This window comes from Lepidothrix coronata, unplaced genomic scaffold, assembly GCF_001604755.1.
Source record: "Lepidothrix coronata isolate B3197 unplaced genomic scaffold, Lepidothrix_coronata-1.0 Scaffold33, whole genome shotgun sequence".
NCBI classification, from domain to species: Eukaryota; Metazoa; Chordata; class Aves; order Passeriformes; family Pipridae; genus Lepidothrix; species Lepidothrix coronata.
This window is the reverse complement of record NW_016690213.1, coordinates 6,546,790-6,568,167: the sequence shown is the minus strand read 5'-3', so window position 1 is coordinate 6,568,167 and position 21,378 is coordinate 6,546,790. Positions and strand designations below refer to the sequence as shown.

Here is a 21,378-nt window from a genome sequence, read left to right as displayed (position 1 = left end):
ATACTACTACTTCACTCCATATATGGTGGGCTTGGTTTTGGATGAACTGAAACCAACCCATAAAAGTGGCATAGTCTGGTTGGGAAATAAACATATTTTGTCTGTGTTTTCCCACTGAAAATGGCAAAATCCTGGCCACTGAGCATTTGCTAGTGCTTTCTCCATCATATGCATCAAACTAAAGAGAGTCTCCATTCTAGACTGATGTTCATTCCTTTGTAAGCACTGATGATAATCATTGGCTGGTGGTTCTCATGGACAAAGGCTTCTGCCCCATGTGTGGAAGAGCAGATAACCCTTAAGAACTTTCTCTTTCTCTTACAGCTTATCAAATGAAAGAAAAAGAAGTCTTTGAAGAATCTGAAGGCATTGGAATACATTATGCAATTTCCTGGACTTTATGCTACCTCTTGTAAGTGTTATGATATTATTTCCAGTCCCTGGAAAACAGAACTGTACTATAGATGATGACTGTGGGATTTCTGTTATCTTGGAGCAAATATCGGTTTTATGCTTTCCTTCCTATTAAGGCATTTTAGAAAATGAAACACGGAAAAAGCAAGATCTTCTCATAGTGTTGAGGGCCATCTATTCTTGTACTTCAAGAACATGGTTTAGAAAGGGGATCTCCTACTGCCTCTGCCCAGGCAGCCTTCTCATCTTCCAGGACGATATGCTTGTGAAACGAAGACCTACAGCTAGGTTTTCCTCATAGGAACACAGAAAATATTGCAGGTTTATAAGACAGTGTTCCATCAGAAATCCTCATAAAATGGAAGCAGTTGTTTATCTCTTTACAATAATAATAATAATAAAAAAGATTCTGAGTCCCACTGGCTTTTTACTCTTAAACCTAGTCTAGAGCCTGTGATTAGATCTTGCATCTTCCTCCAGCCTCTCTCAGTTTTATGTGAGTGCACCCATCTACTTTTTTGGACTCTCCTGTCTTGTTTCATGTCAGTGAATGGTCACAAGATAGAATCAGCTTTAGGTCACCTGAATCAGCTTTACAACATCTAGCCTCAAGTAGGGGAGCCATGTAATCCTCACAATAGAGCTCTGAATCTGCTGGCTTCAAACCTGAATGGCTTCTTGAGAGGGTCTGGCAGTCTGTGGTAAGCACTACACTTCTAGAGCTACCTTGCTATCCATATCTGAGTTACCAAATGCTGATAGGGATATGCCTGCATTGCCTTCAGCATTGACACAGCTATAGGCATGTTCTGAAAGCGTGTAATGCAGTCCCTTTTGCCTGCGACTCAGACCATGTAGTGCTCTTATCTGTGCACTTCCTACAGAAACTGAAGTGTGGGAGGAATCTCCTGTACTATTCCGTAGGGGAAGAAGTGCCATCCCTGTAATTGATGGGTACTATGTAGTCCAGGTGTGAGTCCTTCAGGGACCAGGCATAAAGGACAGGGCAAGGGTTTCAACATGCAAGGGAAAAATGCAGCTATTCCCACAAGCATGTTTATATCAGAGGAGGTGTCTTCCATCCAACACCATCCGTAAACCTCTGTTTGTTAATATCTGCTGCTGTCCTCCACGTGAGGTGAGGGTACCTGGATGAGCAGTCAGCCCAGCTCCTCCCAGTTCTCAGCATTCTGGGTTGTTTGATCAACAGATGATCTCAGATTACCAGAAACAGGGATGTTTCATTTAGCATCTTAAAATTTGCACACAACTAAGTTTTTCCTTGCTAAGGGCTGAATGGGCCTACCATTGGCTAAGTGGCTAAGTATTGATTTACACCCTAGTTTTATCCCCATAAAGTTGGAACTGAGGATAAAGGCCTTTCTCAGAGAGGCAAGTTCTCTATTACAGACAAAGCAGGAAAAAAATCAGACCCATTATGCAAAAAACAGCCATGAGCTATTTTCCTTCAGTATGTAGCAGTTAGTTAAATGCTGTGTTAGTACTCACTGTAGGTAGAGAACTTTTGCTTCTTATCTCAGAAAATCACTCATAAAATTTACAGTTAATTTCTAATTAGGTTGTTCAAAATATAACTATAATCTTGAGGAAGCAGCTATAGCATTTTATGCCATTGCACTGTGGTCTGTATACATCAGTCCGAATGATCCATTAAAGTATTACTGAAACGATAGAATAAATTGCATTTTCACAATATTAAATATACCACAAAGAGTAACTGTGAAAATTGCTGGCATATGCAGCTCATCTAACCTTGGAACTCAAATTGCTTTTCTAATTTGCTGCCATAATCGTGAAAGTAGACTCCTGTAAAACTATATTTCTGTGTTGGGAGAGGGGACAGGGGGAGAAGCACAGCGGACAAGCATTGACAAATCTATTAAATTACATACCAGAGAGAGAAATTATCACATTAAAAAGCCCAAGTGGGTAGAGCTATACCTGACCATTGCAACAGAGAAATTACCGTCAATTCCCATTATTGCTCTGTCAGAGGTGTCAGTCGCAGCCCGCGCCTGCGGCCGGTCATTTGATGTATTTGCCTGCCTCTCATGGCACATGCAGGCTGCGAAGAGCGTCAGCTGGGCTGCTGGAAAGCAATTCTGCTTCTCTAGGCTATTGGGAGAGGACCTCAATATACCTGAGAATCTGCTGGTTTACCTACCTCAGAGTGCCAAAAACCCGTTTGTGAGATGGGAGAACTCCCCCCTCCTCCCATTAATTTCACTGGGTTGTTCACTTTAATGCTTAGTAATGCCGCTGGAAGTGTTGGTGTAATTTCACGGGTAGTGTAATTGCAAGTTAACTTCGTGGCTGATCTCTTCAACAGATGGAAGCAGGGTGGGGGTGGTGATGAAACCCACAGGAAATGGGTGCTGCTGGAGGAAAACGCAGATGGAAAAAAGGAGACACATAAGAACAGAGAAAGGGGAGAGAGAGAGATCAAGGAACCAGGGGGCATAAGAAACATATGGCAGAGGGAGGATGCTCTGAATGACCACTTTAGAGAAAACTGAACACAACTAAAAAGAGTATGAAGAATTAAATATAAATTACAGATACCAAATACTTTAATGGACATTATAAAAACCCAAATGCTATGGTGGTCAGATCTCTGGGACCAGACATTCTTGCATTCAAGTACTTGCTCCTCAGCAAACCCTTAGGCCATAATTAAAGAGCCTGCATTTTATTTATGCTGTGGGCCTCATGTTTTCTACAGCCTCCATGCTCCTGAGGCTCCAGGAACAGGACTCAGGCAGAACTTGCTGTCTCAATACAGCCCTGCAACATACTTTTCATCAAATCTCTCAGGACCAGCTTCATTCAGAAATGTTTATATACCTCATCTTAATAGATCCCTTGAGACTTGGCACCTGAGTAACCCAGGTGTCACAATGTTTTGCCTCTCCATGGTACTGTGAGGATAAAGGACAGATGCTGAGGAAAGGGCCTGGCATATCAGGCCCAGCACCATGCACCCGTGGGCGTTTTGTTGCCAGGACCCAAGCTAACATCTCCACAGGAGACAGTTTTGCTCCACACAGACACGCCAGCACTCTGCTCTGCTCCAGATTTCAGGGTGTGACACGCACTCACCCTGAGTGCTGCTATGCCACTTTTATCCCAAATCTAGAGCGGTTGATGAATTTTTTTGGTCAAGAACTTGTCTGCAGTGATTCACACCTCTAGAAATGTATAGAAGTTGGGAGTGTCAAAGGAATCCTTAAAACTGAACCAAAGGGGGCATTGGGGAGGAGGAAAACTCGCTTGAAGCTCATCTGTCTGCGTGGAGCATAGCCTGACCACAGGTGGGGATTTGCTCCTGCTTCCTATGGCAGAGGCTGGAGGGGGCATATGTAACAATAACCTTGTCAGTCATTGCTTTCTCAGGAGAGTATTTTGTTCACCTAGGTACGCACTACCTAGGTTATCAGAGTTATCAGATAAAAAATATTATCAGAGTATACAAAGACAATAGTTCAATGTGCATGATTTGTGGACTATAAATACAGTAAGAGGAAAGGAGGCCTAACAAACTAGTGCATCACAAAAGAGTAACTGCAGATTGATTTCAAGGCTGAAGGCCAAATTTAAGTATTGTTTTCTGTGTTCCCTATGATCACAAAGCGAGGAAGAGAGATGAGAGCCACTGGACTCAGTCAAGGGGTCCCTAATTATTTTAAGAAATCAGGTCTTGTTCTGGGTTTGGGGGTTTTTTTATTCCCCCCTTTTTTACTGAATTTGGTGGGCACAAGACTATCCTGAAAAGAAATCAGGCCTGAGGATTTCCATTAATATTCAGGGGGAAAAACCTCACAAAATTTCTGTTAAAGAGTTGGTTCATGCCAGTCCCCTCCCAGGCACATCCTATTTCTATGGCCTATAAACCAAAGAGACTGCAAAGAGCAGAGATGACTGAAACCTCTTCAGCGTGCGAAGTGAGAGCCATTGCTCTAGTTTTTGTAATAACAGTGAGTAGATAGGTATAAAATACTGTATAAATACCAACTAAATAATTCCTTCAGTAGATATGGAAGTAGGTAATTTGTATTGAAATGTGATTGGTAATTTATATTCAAACTTAGGTCAGAAAACTTTAACTCAGGCCCCCAAAGTTTAATAATGGATTTATCGTCCCAAAAATGAGTGTTGTGGTTTTCAGAGATGGCAGGTTGGTCTGCTTTCACTGAACTCAGCCAACATTGCCGAATTGTCTTTTAAAATATACATGCAAGTTTGAAAGTTATGTCTGGAGCCATTTGCCCAAATGCATCTTACAGAAAATGGTGCTAAGACTCCAGATTTCAGCTCAGAATTTCTGGCCACCTGTTCTCAGGCACAGGATTTGGGCGTACACCGTTCCTAACAGGGAGAAACGGGAAAAATGTCTAATTGGGGAGGTTTAGGTTGGACTTTAGGGGAAATTCTTCATAGAAAGGGTGATTAGACATTTGAATGGGCTGCCCAGGGAGGCAGTAGAGTCACCGTCCCTGGAGGTGTTTGCTTTCAGCAAAGTCTGGACGATGGCACTTGGTGGTATTCGGTCAAAGGTTGGACTCGATGATCTCAGGGGTCATTTCCAACCTAATTGATTCTGGTAAATCTGTTCTTTTAAACAACGCTACCAAACGACGAAGCATCTCTGGCTTGCAGCGCGAGATGGGAATTTTTTTTTCTGCACTGTGTTGGATGCGGAGCGAGTCTCATTTAGTAACTCTGTGTGGGTGAGGCTTTCCGGGGCACAGCGAGATAAAGGCTCCAAACGTCCTAGCAAACGCGGTCCCAGGGATACTGTTCCCGCTCGGTGTCCAGGGAGCGGGACAGCGGCCGTGTCCCGGCCACCGTGGGTGCCGACGGGTCCGCCTCGGCCCCGGCCCTGCCGGGCCCTCACGCATTGCGGGCGGGGGGAGGGGGAACCGCGTTCCCGGCCCAGACTGTGCATGTCCGAGTGACGCATTGCAGGTACGAACCCACCAATCAGCGCCCTCCTTACGGAGTCTCTGCACTCCTCGGCATTTTTTCCTAAGATCCCCTTCCGCCCAGGGAAATAGTCCCTCGCCCTGCCCCCCTGCGCACCCCTGCTCCTCTCCACACCGTTTCACAAGCGCAGACCCCAGTTTTTCCTGCACCTCACCCTTTCGTGCGCCCGGGCTCGGGGGCTTAGGGGCACAGGGGCCGCGCTCTGGGCGCGGGGGGGCCCTGCCTAGAAGGGCGCGAAGGGCCGGGACTCGTTTCGCAGCTCCGCTCGCTGCCGGGGGAAGGGGAGGGGGGAGGGAGCGGCGCGGAGCGATCCGGGCGGGCGGTGAGGCGGTTTATGAGGCGCCGGCGGCGGGCGGGCAGGGCTCAGTGTGAGGCGAGCCGTGCAGCGGGCAGGTCGCGCAGCGTGCGCCCCGTGCAGCTCTCAGCTCCCACCGCACCCCGCAGCCAGGCCGGGCCACCATGGTGAGTCCCTGAGCACGGAGCAGCCGCAGGGTTCGGCGGGCGCCGCTGTGGTGCTCGGCGTGTGAGGCGGGGGGTGGGGGCGGCTGGATTGGGTGCAGATGGGGGGGGGAGGTTGGCTGGTGTGGGGCGAGGTCGCCTGCAGAAGGGCGGGGGGGAGGTAGGGTTGCAGGCGTCCCTCGCTGCGGCCGACGGGCTTAGTCTGGCGCGGATGGTCCCGCTCGGAGGCGCCGTGTGCGTGGGAGGAAGTGGTGGCGGCGGATGGGTCCCGCCCGGGTCCCTTTCCCGCCCTGGGGCGTTGGTGCGGATTCAAATCCAAACGGCCCCGGGGTCGGCGGGAGCGCCGTGAGGCGGCGCTGGGCGCGTGCCGGGGGGGGAGCGGTGGATAGCGGTCCCGCCTGGGAGGGGACCTGGGGCGCTGGGAGCAGGGGAAGGAGCTTGTCACGATGGCATCAGCTCCGCGTTCTTATCGCTTTCCCCCTCCCTGTCCCTGGCGTGTGCGGCTGAGAGTGCCTGGGGAGGCAGCCTAAGATGTCCGGCTCGCTAGCGAGGTGTGCTGCGCCTGGTCATAATAATGCACTGCGGAGCCCTGCAGCTTCTGAGCAGCATGATGATGAGGGGCAGGCTGTGCCTCACTGCACCATCGCCCTCCTCGCTAGACCTGTTGTCAGCTCGCTTTGGAGCCCCTGCCGATTCCGTGGTAGCGCCTTGGTGTTGGCGGCTCTGTTGGACAAGGGATTATTTGTGTTCTCTTTTTTTTTTTTTTTTAAATCGTTTTTGGCTTCCCGTTTTGGTCACTGCAGAGGACAGTCTTGCGTTTATAATTTTTTCAGTGATGCCTTTAGGACTTTAATCCGCTGTCGAAATAAAGCGCATTTTGTGGGATCGGAGAATTGTTTCAAATTCGGTCTAGACGATGTGAAATTAGGTTTTGTTTGTTTGTTTTTTTTTTTTAAACAAGTGGATAATGAGAAACGTATCAAAACCAATTTTGTTGCAAAAGCAGCACCAGTGATCACTTAGGGCTATCTCTGCATTAAGATAAGTATTGTGGAATTGTCTTTTTATTTATTACGTGCTTCTGAGGAATCGGATCACTGTCAGCTCGTCATGTCTAATGTGAATGATGGATACTTAAAATTTAGGTTTTTTGAAGTGCTCTTTCTGAGCAAAGAAATTAGGTGAATTGAAGCCTGAATTGGTTCTTTTGCTCGAATTGTGAACCTATACAGCAAACCATCTATTAAGGAGGGGGGGGAAAAAAGCAATGGATCTAGCAAGCAAAAGACTTGCTGCATGTAATCATCATCTGTAGAGAACCAAAAAGGGAGTATCTGCAAGCAAGGTCTGTGTTAAAATGGGTGTGTCCAGGAGGCACAGTGACACTGAATGTGGTTGTAGTTCATCCCGACAGACCAAACTGGCTCAACCTGTGACTGAATGTTGTCCAGTACTCCCCATGCTAGATAAGGCAGAATGATCTGCTCCTAGAATAAGCTAACCTACCATAAGCCTAATTTTAGTCCGTATATGCTAGTCTGTCTGGTTCTTGTTCCACGGTTAGTCCTGCCAGAACAGAACTGTCCCTTCAGATCCGATGCCTGTGAAATACACCGAAAAGCCGACTTTCAGAGTGGAACAGTGTTTGCGATTTGCTGGTGGCTCTTTATCAGGCAGTGTTAGTCAGTCCTGTGGAGGATCTCCCAAACTGGTTACTGCGGAGCAGCTACGGCTGTAATGAAACACTACCTCTAGAGGCTGTATGTGCCACAGAAACCGCCGCACACACAACAGCTCCCCTGCTTTCCTGGGAGGTTTAGAGTCTTTGTCAGGGCCTCCGCACAAACTGGGGGTGGGGGGATGGGAGCTACTGCAGTGAAAATGAAAGTACTGCAACGTGAATCACAGAATGCCGTCTCATATCTATGATGGCATCAGGAGTTTTTCAGGTGGGTCTTGGCCATGAAAAGGGCATGTCAAACCTTCAGCATAGGCACGTTACAGTCACCATTTAAACGTTTGGATCTGAAGTTGCGTTGCCTCGATCAAAGTGCGCACCCTGTCACAGGTATGGTGCACGATAATCTAGCTTAAATTCGGGGCATAGAACTCCAGGAGGCCCCTCTCGGAAGGGCACAGTGGCCTGTAACTCGTGCGCACGGTTCCGGGCTGATAGTCCTCCACCTGGGTGGCACGGGAGGCAGGGATCTGGCAGGCTGCTGGCTCCGCCCTTTACTGCTGTTGCGCAGCAGTCCCTGCAGAGCCCAGCACTGCAGAGTGCAGATGGTGTTTGTTCAACCTTGCCCCACCTCCCCTCTTATCTTTCAACTGCTCCATACCTGTGCCTTCTAATAAAGTTTGTGCTCTCCTCAAACAATGTACCTCTTACAGGTACTGTCAGAGCTTATCCAAATTCATGGTTAGGGTGTTTTAAGTTTCTAGAAGAGTTAGAGAAGAGGAAGAGCTTGAGAACGCTTAACAGCTCACACATTGCTATGTCACGTCTTCATATAAAATTGTTTGTATAAAACAGTACGTGACTCAACTTGGTAACCCATAAGTAGTGACCTAAATAAACTAGGTTCTTGTTGCTTAAATCTGATCTACAGCTTTCTGTGGGTATAAATGTCTTATGGAAATGTAGCACATCGTTCTCCTCACTCAAACAGTAAAAATGTAAATAGCATGCAAAGGTAGGAGCCTGTGTTAATGATACTCTCCAGACAAGCAAAAATCCGTTAGGCTTCTGCCAGGTGACCGGCAGAATACTTCCATCCCAAAGCTTGGAGTCGAATCCATGATGTTCTCAGCAGTGTTGCTGCCACCCTAGTCTGTTTTTTGTTCGTTGTTTGTTGGTTTTGGTTTTTTTTTTTTTTAACAAAAAGTAGAGTCTACATGGGGATACTTCCTACAGCAGCTGAAATTTGGACAAGTGGAATCTGTAGCTTCCAATACCCATTGGCTGCTAGTTTAAAAGTTGCTCAGCAGGGAGGTCTTGGTTCTTAAAGTAGGTGAGCCCCAGGCAGTCTGAGAAAGGAACTGATCGAGGCCTTTGTCTTGGCTGTTGTTGTATTGTATGCAGATTTTTTTTTTTTTTGGTAAGCAGTTTAGCTCTTGTATGGCTGCTTGAGTAGCTGTCTTTCCTTCTTTTGTAGGAGGAATAACCAGTAGCTGGTAATTTCTAAGTTTGTATGCAATATAGGAATGTAATTCAAATTGTAATTACTTAAGTAAAAATTGACAGGTGGTGCATATACCTTTTTCTAAGTCTTCCCTTGACAGATGGTTAATGTGTAGGGAGAGTGTGGTGGGCACGCCTAGTGACTGAAAATTTTTCTGTCAGTATTGCATTAACTACAAAAAGGGTTGTTGCTGAAATGGTCACAACAGAAACAAAACTGAAAATGCACTGTTGAGTTTAGGCAGTGAATGTGTCTTTTCTGTATTTTAGTGTGGGTTTTACTCTTCAGTGGGGTACTATGAAGTAAAGAGTTCAAGAAGCTTCCCTGAAGGAGATGTGTGGCCTTGTTACTGCAATTGAATTGAAGCTATCCAGAATTTGTTTGAAGAATAAGCTGACTTGAGACCCTGGGAAGGTGTTTCTAGAGTCCTCAAACACTTTTGTGCTCCTTCAGGAGTGAAGTCCATTTTGGATTTGACCTCAAAGACTGAGGGTTTTTATTGCTGTCAAATACAGTTGATTCAAAACTGGTGATAGATGCAGAAGAGGTATAAACTGGGGTTTACCCAACTGATACGGAAATTACACCCTAGACCACAAAACCTTTCTCTGCTGGCCCTGTTAACTACCTGGTAGCTGAGTCAGTGTAGACAATGATCTGAAAAAGTCTAAACAGCCGCATGTCACTGAAATGACTGGTTTGGGCTGAAGCTGGTGTCTTGTGTTTTACAGCCAGGTCTTGGACATGAGGCTTGGACATGTTAATCAAGGGATGATTTAATTCTAGCAAAGAGTATATTTTTCTAATTTTACCATTGTAACTTAACAGAAGATACTAGTCTGCCTTAAATTTGGCATTTGGGAGTTAGTGCTGCATTACTTAGACCTACAGTGTTTCATTTGAAGCTGAGCATGGTAGTGTGCTGTGTGAATGAGGTTTTTAAAACCAGTCTATAGAGAGGGGCCTGTGTGCCCTGAGCTTGGTAATGTTGCTTGGGCAATTGATTGATAAAAGTGGTAATATATTACTTGGGTGTATCAGATATTTCAGGCTCAGGAAATGATAGGCCACCAGTTTTACTTAGCAAGCAATCCCGGTGACTTTTGAGCTGTATTAGTTAGAACTATTTCAGAATGGTATAGATAAGTCATGAAGAGCAGCTACCATATTTAGAGGTTTCTACAAGTCTTATTTTGCCTTGAACTTTTGCTACAACTATAATCATATTCTCTTTTATTGCAGGCTGATCAACTGACAGAAGAGCAGATTGCAGGTGAGGCTTTTGTGCTGTGTTGCTACTCCTACTTGACTTGGCACGTCTCTTAATCCAGTGACAGTCTTGTGTTACACAAGATATTTTGCTTTCTTAGATACTAAAGTAATATGGTGGAATGTTTTGATATGTTACCTAAGTTTTAAAGGCTCATCTGGATACAATGAATGTGTAGTTAAACAATCCTCACATCTTTACTGGCTAATAGACTTGTGACTCTTCATTTTTGTCTCATGACTACAGAATTGTCTCAAGTGCAAACTGAAAGGGGGTGAGGCAGGGGGAGAGTGACAAGTGTCTGGTGAAGGCTTGGAATCTGCAGTACTTTTGTAACAGAAGGCGAAAATAATGTACTGTGCTGTCTCCTGTCAGCAGAGATGTTTCAGAGTGGCTCTTGTTGATGACAGCAGAGATTGGCTTCAAGATGACAACTCTTAATATTCCATATTTGGAACTGCATTTTGTGCTTGGACACAAGTGTTGTGTGTGTGCTCTTCTGATGGTCTGGCAATTGCTCTGAAATGCTTAAGTATGCATCTCTTATATCTTAGTATTGGTCCCTTAACTATGGGTTACGTGCACTTACAACTGCTTATTAATGACAAAAACTTTGCGTTATCGTGTCTGCTACTCACGCAGGCTGCACAAACTTGGGTGTTTCTTATTGTTCTCTGTAGACTTATTTGAACTCCAGTAATTGATGTGACTTAAAGCTGGTCACGCAGAATTCAGCTTTGCCAAAGACATTAAAGAACTTTAGGGTTTTGATCTGACAAGTGTATAGTGTTAATGCTAGAAAGTCTTAGTGTGCATAACTGTCATGTGGATTTATTCTTGAGGATGTTAGGGTTCTGCTAATCTGATAGTGCCAGGTCAACCATACAAATAACATCCTCTGAGAGATACTGCTATTTAATGGTGGTGTATCTCTTAAAGACACTGTATTAAACAGAAGTGTCATTATGAGCTGGTTTGTTTTTGCCATAATGGCCAAATCTGAAGTGTAAGAACATTCTTCTGTAGCTTTTACACTTTAGAAGCTTGCTTTTACTCAAAGGAGACTAATTATGGTTTTGTGGAAAATCCTTAGTCTATTTACTTGTTGCCATGGTACTGTCTTGTGAGTAAGCACAAGCCAAATTTAGTTCAGTTTAAGATTTTTTTTTTTTCTGGAACTGGCCTACATATCTTAAAGGTTTTGTGATCAGTTTAGTTGGAGCAGGCTTTATCAATTGTCACTGCTGTCTTTTCAATAATGCATCATTGTTCCAGTTCTTAACTGTAGAAGCTTTATTAGTTGATGTAGCTGATTATGGAATATAAACAGGAAGCTTGTTACCTTGGGATTAGTGCAAATTTTAGCTATTCATTTATGATGATATAATTCTTGGAACAAAAAGTGAGTATTGATAAGCCTGTCATGCTGGAATAGAGGTTTTCATCTGCATGGAAGGAATAAAAGTATATCTTTAGTGTTAGTATTCAAGGTAAAATGTCCTACCACTTTCACTTCAGTTATTGGTATTTCATTAAGCAAATGTGTTTGCAAGAAAACCATAAACCATGAACCTCAGAGGTGAAGACATGAGTCCACTGGTGGTCTGTTAGGGAACCATCCCCAGTACTGCTTAGGAAGGGCTGCAGCTGACTAAGCAGTCTGCTTAGTTTTGCTGCTGGAGGCCAGTGTCTTCCCATGAAGACTTCCAGGTAAAATTTGTGTGTTCTACATACTGTGGCTTGGAAAACTCGAGCCACTGCCACTGTAACTGAGCTTCTCTGAAGATATCTAGCTTTTAATTTGAAGGTAAAGTTAGTAAATGGTACTGCAAGGTAGTGACAACTTTACCTTTCCTAAATAAAAGGCCAGAATACTTAATGCAGCCACTTCTCCTGGGCTTAAAATCTTCCACCTGTGCTGCAAAGCACCAGAATAGAGTTGTTAAAGATTCAAGATGTTATTTTCCATGGAACTCATTAATCATATAGGACTGAAGCTCCTCATCAGTGTAAGAAGGGGTGAAGCTTCCCAGAGTTTGTTCATACAAGAGACTGAATTTTGAAAGCTGAGTAGGTACAGAAAGTGAATACTGGCTGCAGTTACGTTCAGTAAGAACTGAAGTTGCTAAGTCCAGTGGCCATCCCTTTGGTTAAGCATTGTATTAAAAAGGTATGTAGGTCAGGACCACTTAATGTGGGTGGTTGGGTGGGGGAGCAGCCTGAAGATGCCTTTGTCCCAAAGCCAACTGGTCTACTGAGCTATCCCTCCTCCCATTAGACCTCAGGGTTCTAACTGGGCTCTGAACAAGTAGGCCCGTGTATGGTGTTTGTTATATCTTGTTCCTTTACTGTGCTGTGCTTCTCTGTTGGGGGTCTGACCACAACAGTGATTTTAAATTGATGCCGTAATAGAAATAGACATGTTTAAGTGTTGAGCTCCTGGTAGCTGTGAAGGGAACAATCAACATTCTCCTATAAAGTTCCAGACATAGCTTGCTAAACTGTGCAAGAGTGGGAATGGTAGTCCTGGTTCACTGAACATATTAGGTCACTGAAGACTGCTACTTCATCTGGAAAGGTGATGTGGTGCAGAGATGCCTCAGAAGCTATGGTGAAAAAGAACGTTTTGAGCTAGGGTGGTGGTGTTAACATTCTGTTGGATTAGCCTTTCTTTCATGGGGCCTGGAAGTAGTGTTTTTCTTGATGCAGGACGCTTTTCAGAGGGAGGAGACCTTGTAGCCTTACGAGAGAGTTTTCGTTTGCAATTTGGTATGGAGAAGTGGAATAGAGAGGATTTGCTTCACATGCTACTTGGAGTCATAAAGTGTATGAGGTCTGTTTTATAACCTTATGTTGCAGGAAGCCAGAATTGAATTACTCATTAAACTTTAGTCATAGCTGCCTTCACTAGCCATGGCTGCAAATATTCAAAAGCTATGCTATATTCCTCTTGTTCTCATCTGAACTGTATCTGTGTAGGTTGTTACTCCTTTGTTCTGATTACTGGAGGTGGTTCCCAGAAGTGGTTAAAGAGGTATTTTAATTGTATTCCTAACTTGATTCAGCATTTCAAATGGGAATATGCTGCTAATCTTTGACTTGCTTTATTTTCTTTATGGTTATGCTTACGATTTTTAGCTGGTTGCTTCTTAGCCTACAGCATCTTTGAGTAAAAGAAGGGTAGAATTGTCCTTTGAGTGGTTCCTTTCAAGTGTTCAGAACATAACACTGAAAAGCCTATTTTTGTAGAAAGAAAGCTTTTAAATTTTGTGTTTAAAAAAAAAAGTTAAGTATTACTTCTTCTAAGCAAGGTCACTGCAATGCTGAGAAGTCTGCTTCATGGTTAGGTTAGTGATGGTTGACCTTCATGTGAAGGACAAAGTTGTTAACAGCTAAACATTTTGAATAACCCTTGAGCACTTGACTCTTCAACTTTCCCCTTTTGAGGTCCTTCCATGTTTGACTATGAACTTGTGTACTAGCCTCGACCTGAAAGCCTTTCCTTCCCTGGTGTAAAACAAAAACCTGTTTGTTACCTCTAAGATAACTGAAACTAATCCCAAAGACTGTTTGGGAGTGACTATAGGTACAGGTGCTTGGTGATTATACAATACTGGCTTCAAACAGTTTTGTTTGGTCCTGTAGTAGCCTTGCTCCAATTCTTATGGGCTAAACAGTGGGAGTTGGCTTTTGGAACACTTCAAACTGTTAGATGTAGAAAAAAGAGTAGGGCTTTTTTTCCTGAGACTTGATTGTGACTCTGGTATTATAGCTGCATTCATGAACTATAAAAAGCCTATTTTTGTAGTTTCATTTTTAACACTTGGCAGCTTGTACTTACCTCAAGGGTTTCAGAGTATGAAGTGGATGAAGTAAGACTTCATGCAGGTCATGTGAAAACACAGTTTTTACTGTGACTAATTCTGGTCTGGGAAACCCACCATCTGGAATGCTGACTGCCTGGAAATGTTGAAAAAAAAGTAATACTTGGAAGTATTTCTGATGAAGGAGTACCCTTGAGCTGACGAGTTGTCCAAAGGCATGATCTTAGGTGCTTTGGAAGCTGTAAAAGGATCTGAACTCTAGAAGTTAAGATTTTCATGTTTAACTGTCGTGTGTATGAGCTACTAAAGCCCAGTGAGCTTGTTTAAGGTCTGTGGCCAAAGACAAACAGATGGCATGGATTAAAACCAGCTCCATTTTTGGACTGGACAATTAAACATGTTATGCTTGTATTAATATTCCTGGCTACAGTACAGCCATTGTAGGGGGTTAAGAGGTAATGCTGAAACACAGCTAAAGCAGTCTTAAAACTAGTCAGAAACACTTCTGTGAGTGCTGTTCCAGGATGCAGTAGGGCCAAAGCAATTTTCTAAGCAGCTTTTCAGTAATGAAGACTCCAGTGACTTTCCTCCTTGAACAACTGTGGTAGCATTGCATTGTTCAGACATCTGTGTCTAGCAGAAGTGGGTTATAATGAGAAACTTGGTTTTAGTTTGGTCTGACCACACCTTTTTCCATCGGCTCATCTCCTCAATTAGTAATAAAGGTGCTGTTAAGCTATAGCATTTATATTTTAAGTTCCAATTTTCAATTTTCTCATTTAATTCCATGCTGTTTTCTGTTGAGATACAGTTCCTGCCAAGAATGTGGATCATTCTAGTTCCAGATAGCTATTTCAATTCTGTGTTAGGAATCCTTTTCAAGATAGATAGTAACAAACATCTGAGTACTTCTGGAATGGATGACCTTCCATCTTAGTTTAGGTCAAAATGTGGTTGATTAGTTAGACTAGTGGGTAGTTTTTCAGATGTTGGTGCTTTGATATTGGCATTACAGTTATACTGGCTGAGCAGTATACCAGAATTTTCTTACAAGAATGAAATCAAGTACCTTAGAACAATAGGCAGCAGTGAATTAAGTTAACCTTTCAAAGCTGAAGGGATTAACTTTTTTGTTGTTGTACAGAATTCAAAGAAGCTTTTTCACTATTTGACAAGGATGGGGATGGTACTATAACTACAAAGGAGTTGGGGACGGTGATGAGATCGCTTGGTCAAAACCCCACAGAAGCAGAGCTACAGGATATGATCAATGAAGTAGACGCTGATGGTAAGACTTCACTAATAAGTAATTTAATAAAGTGCACGAAACACATTTTTCTAACAAAGTGATTGTCTTTCAGGCAATGGCACAATTGACTTTCCAGAGTTTCTGACAATGATGGCAAGAAAAATGAAAGATACAGATAGTGAAGAAGAAATTAGAGAAGCGTTCCGTGTCTTTGACAAGGTACTATAATGTTTACCTTAAATATTCCTTTTGAGAAAACCGTCTGACTTCTAATGTGCTTCCTCCTGAAGCTGCGGGGTATTTGCAGTCCTGTTATCTGGAACCTCTAGATTGGCCAGTCACCCTAAAGTTCAGTCTACTGTGGTACTGTAGCTGAAAGTCAAATGAGGTGTCAGGATAGTAGCAGGTGACGCCATTTAAGGTACTGCTTGTTATGATACTAAAATACTTGTACACAACTGGCAGGGAAATTGTTTTAAGTACTTAAAATAATGTTTTAAATCTTTCATGTAGTCTTTGCTAAGTGAATTGCTAAAAGAGTCTAAAGTTACTTGATTTACTTAAGATGCACCTTTGAGCCGAAAACATATGATGTGAAGTACCTTGGGTGTTGGAGAAGAAAGTCAGTTGAGCTAGTATACACTAGTACTTCAATATTTGGTGTCCCAGCTAGCGTGGAATATGTAGAAGTGTAGTCTCTGAAGGCCTTGTGGCTTTGTGCTGGAATCCTGTTAAATAGGCAAATCAGATAAGTAGCTTGTTTTAATAACTACTTGAACCACAGTCACATAATTTAATAGACATCCATCACCTAAGATGGTTGCGAAAGGTGCTGATTGCATTGTCAGTGGTATAAAAATGTCTCTGAATAGGACAGCCAAAGTAGACTATATTGGATAAGTTGATCTTAAAATGTTTTTTTAAGACTAAGAGATTGGACAATGTTGAAGATACGTTTGCAGCTCTCATTTGCCTTGTGCAAATGCTAGTGGTTAAAGCTGTGTTAACTTCTTAATGTTCAGTTTGCTCTGCAATGTTCTTAAGTTATAGTTAAGTCACTAGGCCTTAGGCAAGTCTATTCCAGTGTTCCTTTTATCCCTCCCAGGATGGCAATGGTTACATTAGTGCTGCAGAACTCCGTCATGTGATGACAAATCTTGGGGAGAAGCTAACAGATGAAGAAGTTGATGAAATGATTAGGGAAGCAGACATTGATGGCGATGGTCAAGTAAACTATGAAGGTAAGGAGACGTTAACTGATTCTTTTTGTGTAGCACTTCTCATGCTGCTGCTTGTGTGGTTGCTTATAACCACACCAAGTTTAAGTAGGGTAGTGTTCAGACAAGTTCATCTGAACACGTAGTGTTCCTTTAACTAATGTTCAATTAATATGTACATTGTGTACCTCTCAATGGGTTCAAGTTTGAGTGTTATTGCTGCCTTTGTGCCAAAGGCAGAAAAAGACTATTCAGCTGTGCAGTACAAGAATTAACTTCCTAAATCTAATGATGTCTAATGACCATTAGAATAAGCAAGTTGTCAGATGTTCACATACTGTTCTGTTCACTAACAAATGTTGGTCTGACTGTAGGAATTCACTCATTTGTCATAAATGCTTTTAAAATTGCTTATTAATCAAAGGGGGAAAGCCTCTCAAATATGCGGAAATTTCAAGACCTTTAGAAGACCTCTTCAGTATATTTCACACAAATCAGATGTAACTTATTTCTATTTCCTCCTTTCTTTCCGGCATTGAAACTTAAATGAAGTAATGTGAGCAGGAGGAGTTCTTTCAGACAGGTGTTTGCAGCTCAGACACGCTAAGCTTATTTTCATTTTAACTTTCCAAATGTGCTGTAGGAAGTAGTGAGGGTATTTTCAGATAATACCTGTACTGTTTCTGAGGTGTAGATGTGCTTTTCCTTTAAGGCCTCTTTGGTTGTGGCCTAAGGACGAGCACTCATCTGTGAGTGAAGAGTTATTTTTATGTACAAGGCTGCTGTTTCATCACTGTGCTTATGGGTTCAGACTGGCACTAGAGAGGATCATCATCCCTCTTGTTTCCAGTTGCTCTTCTGAAACTTAAGCAGCCAATTAAGTCCTTTTAGGTTCCCAGTCTCTTTTCATTATTGTATCTGAAACTATCTTCCAGCACAATAAATGAATCCTATTCTGTGGGTTCTGATTTACTATGTGCCATGAATAAGCATTAAAGCAGTTGCTTAAAGACAGGCAAAATTGCACGACTTGGGCTGTTCTGCTTTGGAAAACAAGAAATTCAACACTGTACACCTACTTAACTGATTGTCACTTCAGTGTGATTTCTACTCTTAGTCATTCTTGGGTATCTCGTCCCCATCTGTAAGTCGGTGGACATGAGTAACGTTTTGTTTTGGAAGTAAGGTTGTTCTCTAGTTAACTGAGGGACCAACTTGTATAAAAAAGTAGAGGCCTCTTGCCTGTTAAAAATAGAAGGGGTTTAGGTGTGATTGATGAAAAAGGGGACTGTCTTGAGGATGCTTTTATTTGACTATAACTGAAAACATAGTTTTCAAACAATGTTCAGCACCAGTATGGTCACTTTTCAGATCTTGCAGTTCAGTTTTTTTCTCTGAATAACTCTTACAACTCTTTCCTTTTACAGAGTTTGTACAAATGATGACAGCGAAGTGAAGACGTTGTACAGAATGTGTTAAATTTCTTGTACAAAATTGTTTATTTGCCTTTTCTCTGTTTGTAACTTATCTGTAAAAGGTTTTTCCCTTACTGTCAAAAGAATATGCATGTATAGTAATTAGAAGGCCATTCCTCCATGTTTTTCTCCTTTATCTTACTGTCATTGTTCTGATTTTTGGAAAATTGATCTAAGTAACAAATGTTGCATGTGGCTTACTCTGGATATTTAAGCCCTTCTGCACATCTAAAGTTAGATGGAGTTGGTTAATTGAGGGAACATCTGGATTGTCTATTAAAGTAGCTTTCTTTAGGAGACTTAGGTATGACTAGTGTGACAAGTTACATTAAGTAAGCTAGGGTTTACCATGCATTAGCAATTCCTTAGTTAAAGCAACATGTTGGCTCTCCTTCTCTAGTACACAAGAGTTTATTCCCCTTTCTGTGATGGAGGAGGACTCTTGCAGTAAAATGAGGTTAATAGTATCTGTCGTGTGGCTAATGCACTGTAAAAGTCATTCTCCTAGCTTACTTCACAGTAACTTGTTTGTGGCCATACCTGTAACATGTTGTTGAAATGTGGAGTCTTAACGTTGTGGACGATTGACAGTCAACAATATGAAACTTAAGTTGCACTAATGCAAAACGGGTGATTTATCCAGGTACTCGTACACAAGTTTTTTTTGTACTGCTGGTCCTGTACCAGAAAACATTTTCTCCTCTTGTTACTATGCTTTTTAAACTTTGTTTAGCCACTTATTTTAAAAAAAAATCTGCTTATGGCACGATTTGCCTCAAATCCATTCCAAGTTGTATATTTGTTTTCCAATAAAAAATTACAATTTACCCATACTGTTTCAATGTATCCTTGAATTATTTACAGGAATTGTTCAATGCAGTTGCTGCTCTGTGTTTCAGTCTGTAGCAGTTCGGTTTGCTTATGCAATGGATTGGCTGTCTTAAAATAGCTTGGAAGGTGAAAACTTAGTCCTTAAACTCTGGCCCTTAATAGTATTGTTGACTTGAAGAAGCTTTCTTACTAGTAGTTTAAAAATGTATTTTACAGTCTTGTGTGGAGCTTGGTGCTTCAATAAACTTACCGTAGTGACTGGCTATGCCCACTATCTGTAGACATTGTGAACTGGATGTTGACCTAGTTCAATAGTTGACCTAAAATTAAAATTCCTTGTTCAGACAACTAAACCTGTTTGCTTTCTTTTAATTATTTTGGAGTTTATTCCCTGTCAGCTGCTACATCGGGGTAACTTAGTCTCACACTTGGGCTTTTCTGAAACTGCCATATCTGAGTTCCCATTCAGGATGCAGCCAGCTCAAAGTACAGAAGAAAAACATTCTCTTACTCATTTGTTAATGAGCATAATTGTGCTTCTTGCACTAGTTTTTTGTCAAGGTTTAAATTTTTTTTAAAGCAGAAAACAAACCTGGTTTTGACCAAGGACAGATCTAAGAACTCAATGCCAAAGGCTGCTCGTGCCTATTGCCTCTCTACTCTTCTGGCAAGAACTGACTTGACCTTACATATGCTATATGGTTATCTTGTTTGGGGATTCTGGTGGCCTTTAAACAAAGCATTGGCCCTTGCATCTGGTTACCCTCACTGGTCCCAGCAGAGCAGTTACTTAATGTTTTAAAACTGTTTCAGTCATCTTTGAACATGTAAAATTAGGACAGCTGTTCAATCTGAATTCAGGAACACTTAATCAAATGTTTATGGTCACCGATCTTAAAGCTCTGCTGTCTAAGGACTATGAACAGCTCTACTGGCTTTTCAAAGAGGTTTGTCAAAAGTATTTAGGTTGCCAGCATCAGAATTCCTTGGAACTGTTGTTCGTGCACTGGCAATCTGATTCAGGAAGCTTATGCAGTCTAAATTTTCTAGCAGTTAGGGTTTGCCTTCTATGGAGTAAGTGACTGAACCAACACTTCCCACCCAGTCTTCAGTTTATGGTCTAGGAGCCTGGGGACAAGACACAGGTGTTTAAGCTGGCACTGGTCAAGGATAATTTGACAGAACCATCAGAACAATCACTTGAGATTCTGAGTTGCTGGAGTATTGGAAATCTCATTTTTAAAGGTAAGTAATGCAAACAGGAATCTGACAAGAATTTGATTTTGCCGGTCTGGTGTCTTGACTTTGAGAGTAGACTGAGGATCACAGTTCAACCTATGCGGGCTTCTACAGCTCCACATGCCTGTGGAAGCATCTACAGTAAAAAGGAGAGGGCCCTCTCCATGATGAAAGACTGTCGTGGCCAAGTTATTTGCCTTTCGTAAAAGGAGTGGTTGAAGACTAAGTGAAAAGGCCACCTTTATTTATGGCCACTTTAGCTGCTCCCTGCTTGGAGTGTTTTAGTCACAGGAATCAAAGCTGCTGGTTCTGTTTAGTTTGTTCTCCATGTTGCTGTTATGTAAATGAAATGCCTGATTCTAGGTCTGTATTGAAGTTTTGTAGCCCTGTTTACATATAAGCTGCAGAATGGGAATGATAGATTTCAGTACTGGCTGCTAATGGAAGGATGTCTTCTCAGGTACAGTGGGCCAAGTGTGATGGAAGCCAGTGGCATTGGTCATGAACCTTTTGGCTGAGGTGTGCTTCCATGTCTTTTTGCAATTGTGGAACAGTAATCCTTAGCTCACTCTAGGCAGATTTCTGGGATATATGTGTAGGAATACTGAAGTTCCAAGTTGAGCTTCTGATAGCTATACGAAACAATCCTTCATCCTGTCTGATAAATATGGTGGAGGTTCTTATGTTCTGTATACTAGCAAAAAACCCCATCTTTGGCATGACACTGTAGTAAAATGGCTGTTGGTGTTTTATTCTAAATGGGGCAGTGAGGTGGGAGATCTTAGGCCTAAAGACTAATGTTCCCTTAATGTGTAGGCTTAGGGGGATATCCTATTGATCCCTGATGGGAGGGAATGAAGACAGATAATTCTCAGTAGCATCCACTGGCAGGACAAGGGGCAGTGGGCACAAATTTGAATACCAAGTTCTGTCTGAACAGGAGAAAAGACTTCTACAGTGAGAGTGATAAAACTTAGGTTGTGGAGTCTGTGTAGATTTAAAACCTAGCTGATGAGGTGCTGGGCAAATGGCTCCAGCAGATTCTGCATTGAGCAGAGGCTTGTACTAGGTAATCTGAGAATCATTTATCTTGGCACACACCTCTTGAGAAGTGAAAGTGCCCCTGTTAGCTTCCTAGGCTTACCATGATCTAACCCTACTTCCATATGGTGGTCTTCCCCAGCAAGGGAAGATGCACAATTGCTTGCTACAGC

At 42.6% G+C, this 21,378-nt stretch overlaps 1 protein-coding gene across 2 annotated transcripts; it reads left to right on the top strand.

Moving 5' to 3' along the window:
- The first annotated feature begins 385 nt into the window (after window positions 1–385).
- On the top strand, window positions 386–19,278 carry CALM2 (calmodulin 2). 2 transcript variants are annotated; one of them, XM_017811621.1, is made up of 6 exons: window positions 386–412; window positions 10,302–10,332; window positions 15,298–15,441; window positions 15,515–15,621; window positions 16,508–16,643; window positions 18,047–19,278. In XM_017811621.1, exons 1-6 carry the CDS (start codon window positions 401–403, stop codon window positions 18,073–18,075), a joined length of 459 nt encoding a protein of 152 aa, XP_017667110.1. In that variant the 5' UTR covers window positions 386–400; the 3' UTR covers window positions 18,076–19,278. The 2 variants fall into 2 exon arrangements, with proteins under 2 accessions (XP_017667110.1, XP_017667112.1); XM_017811623.1 differs by lacking the exon at window positions 386–412 and adding an exon at window positions 5,730–5,880.
- Window positions 19,279–21,378: the final 2,100 nt, after the last annotated feature.

What these genes read in the sequence shown, in the direction of transcription:
- CALM2 (XM_017811621.1), top strand. An exon ending in GACAGAAGAGCAGATTGCAG is followed by an intron (nt 10,333 to 15,297) that starts GTGAGGCTTTTG and finishes GTTGTTGTACAG; the next exon opens with AATTCAAAGAAGCTTTTTCA. An exon ending in CGTTCCGTGTCTTTGACAAG is followed by an intron (nt 15,622 to 16,507) that starts GTACTATAATGT and finishes TATCCCTCCCAG; the next exon opens with GATGGCAATGGTTACATTAG.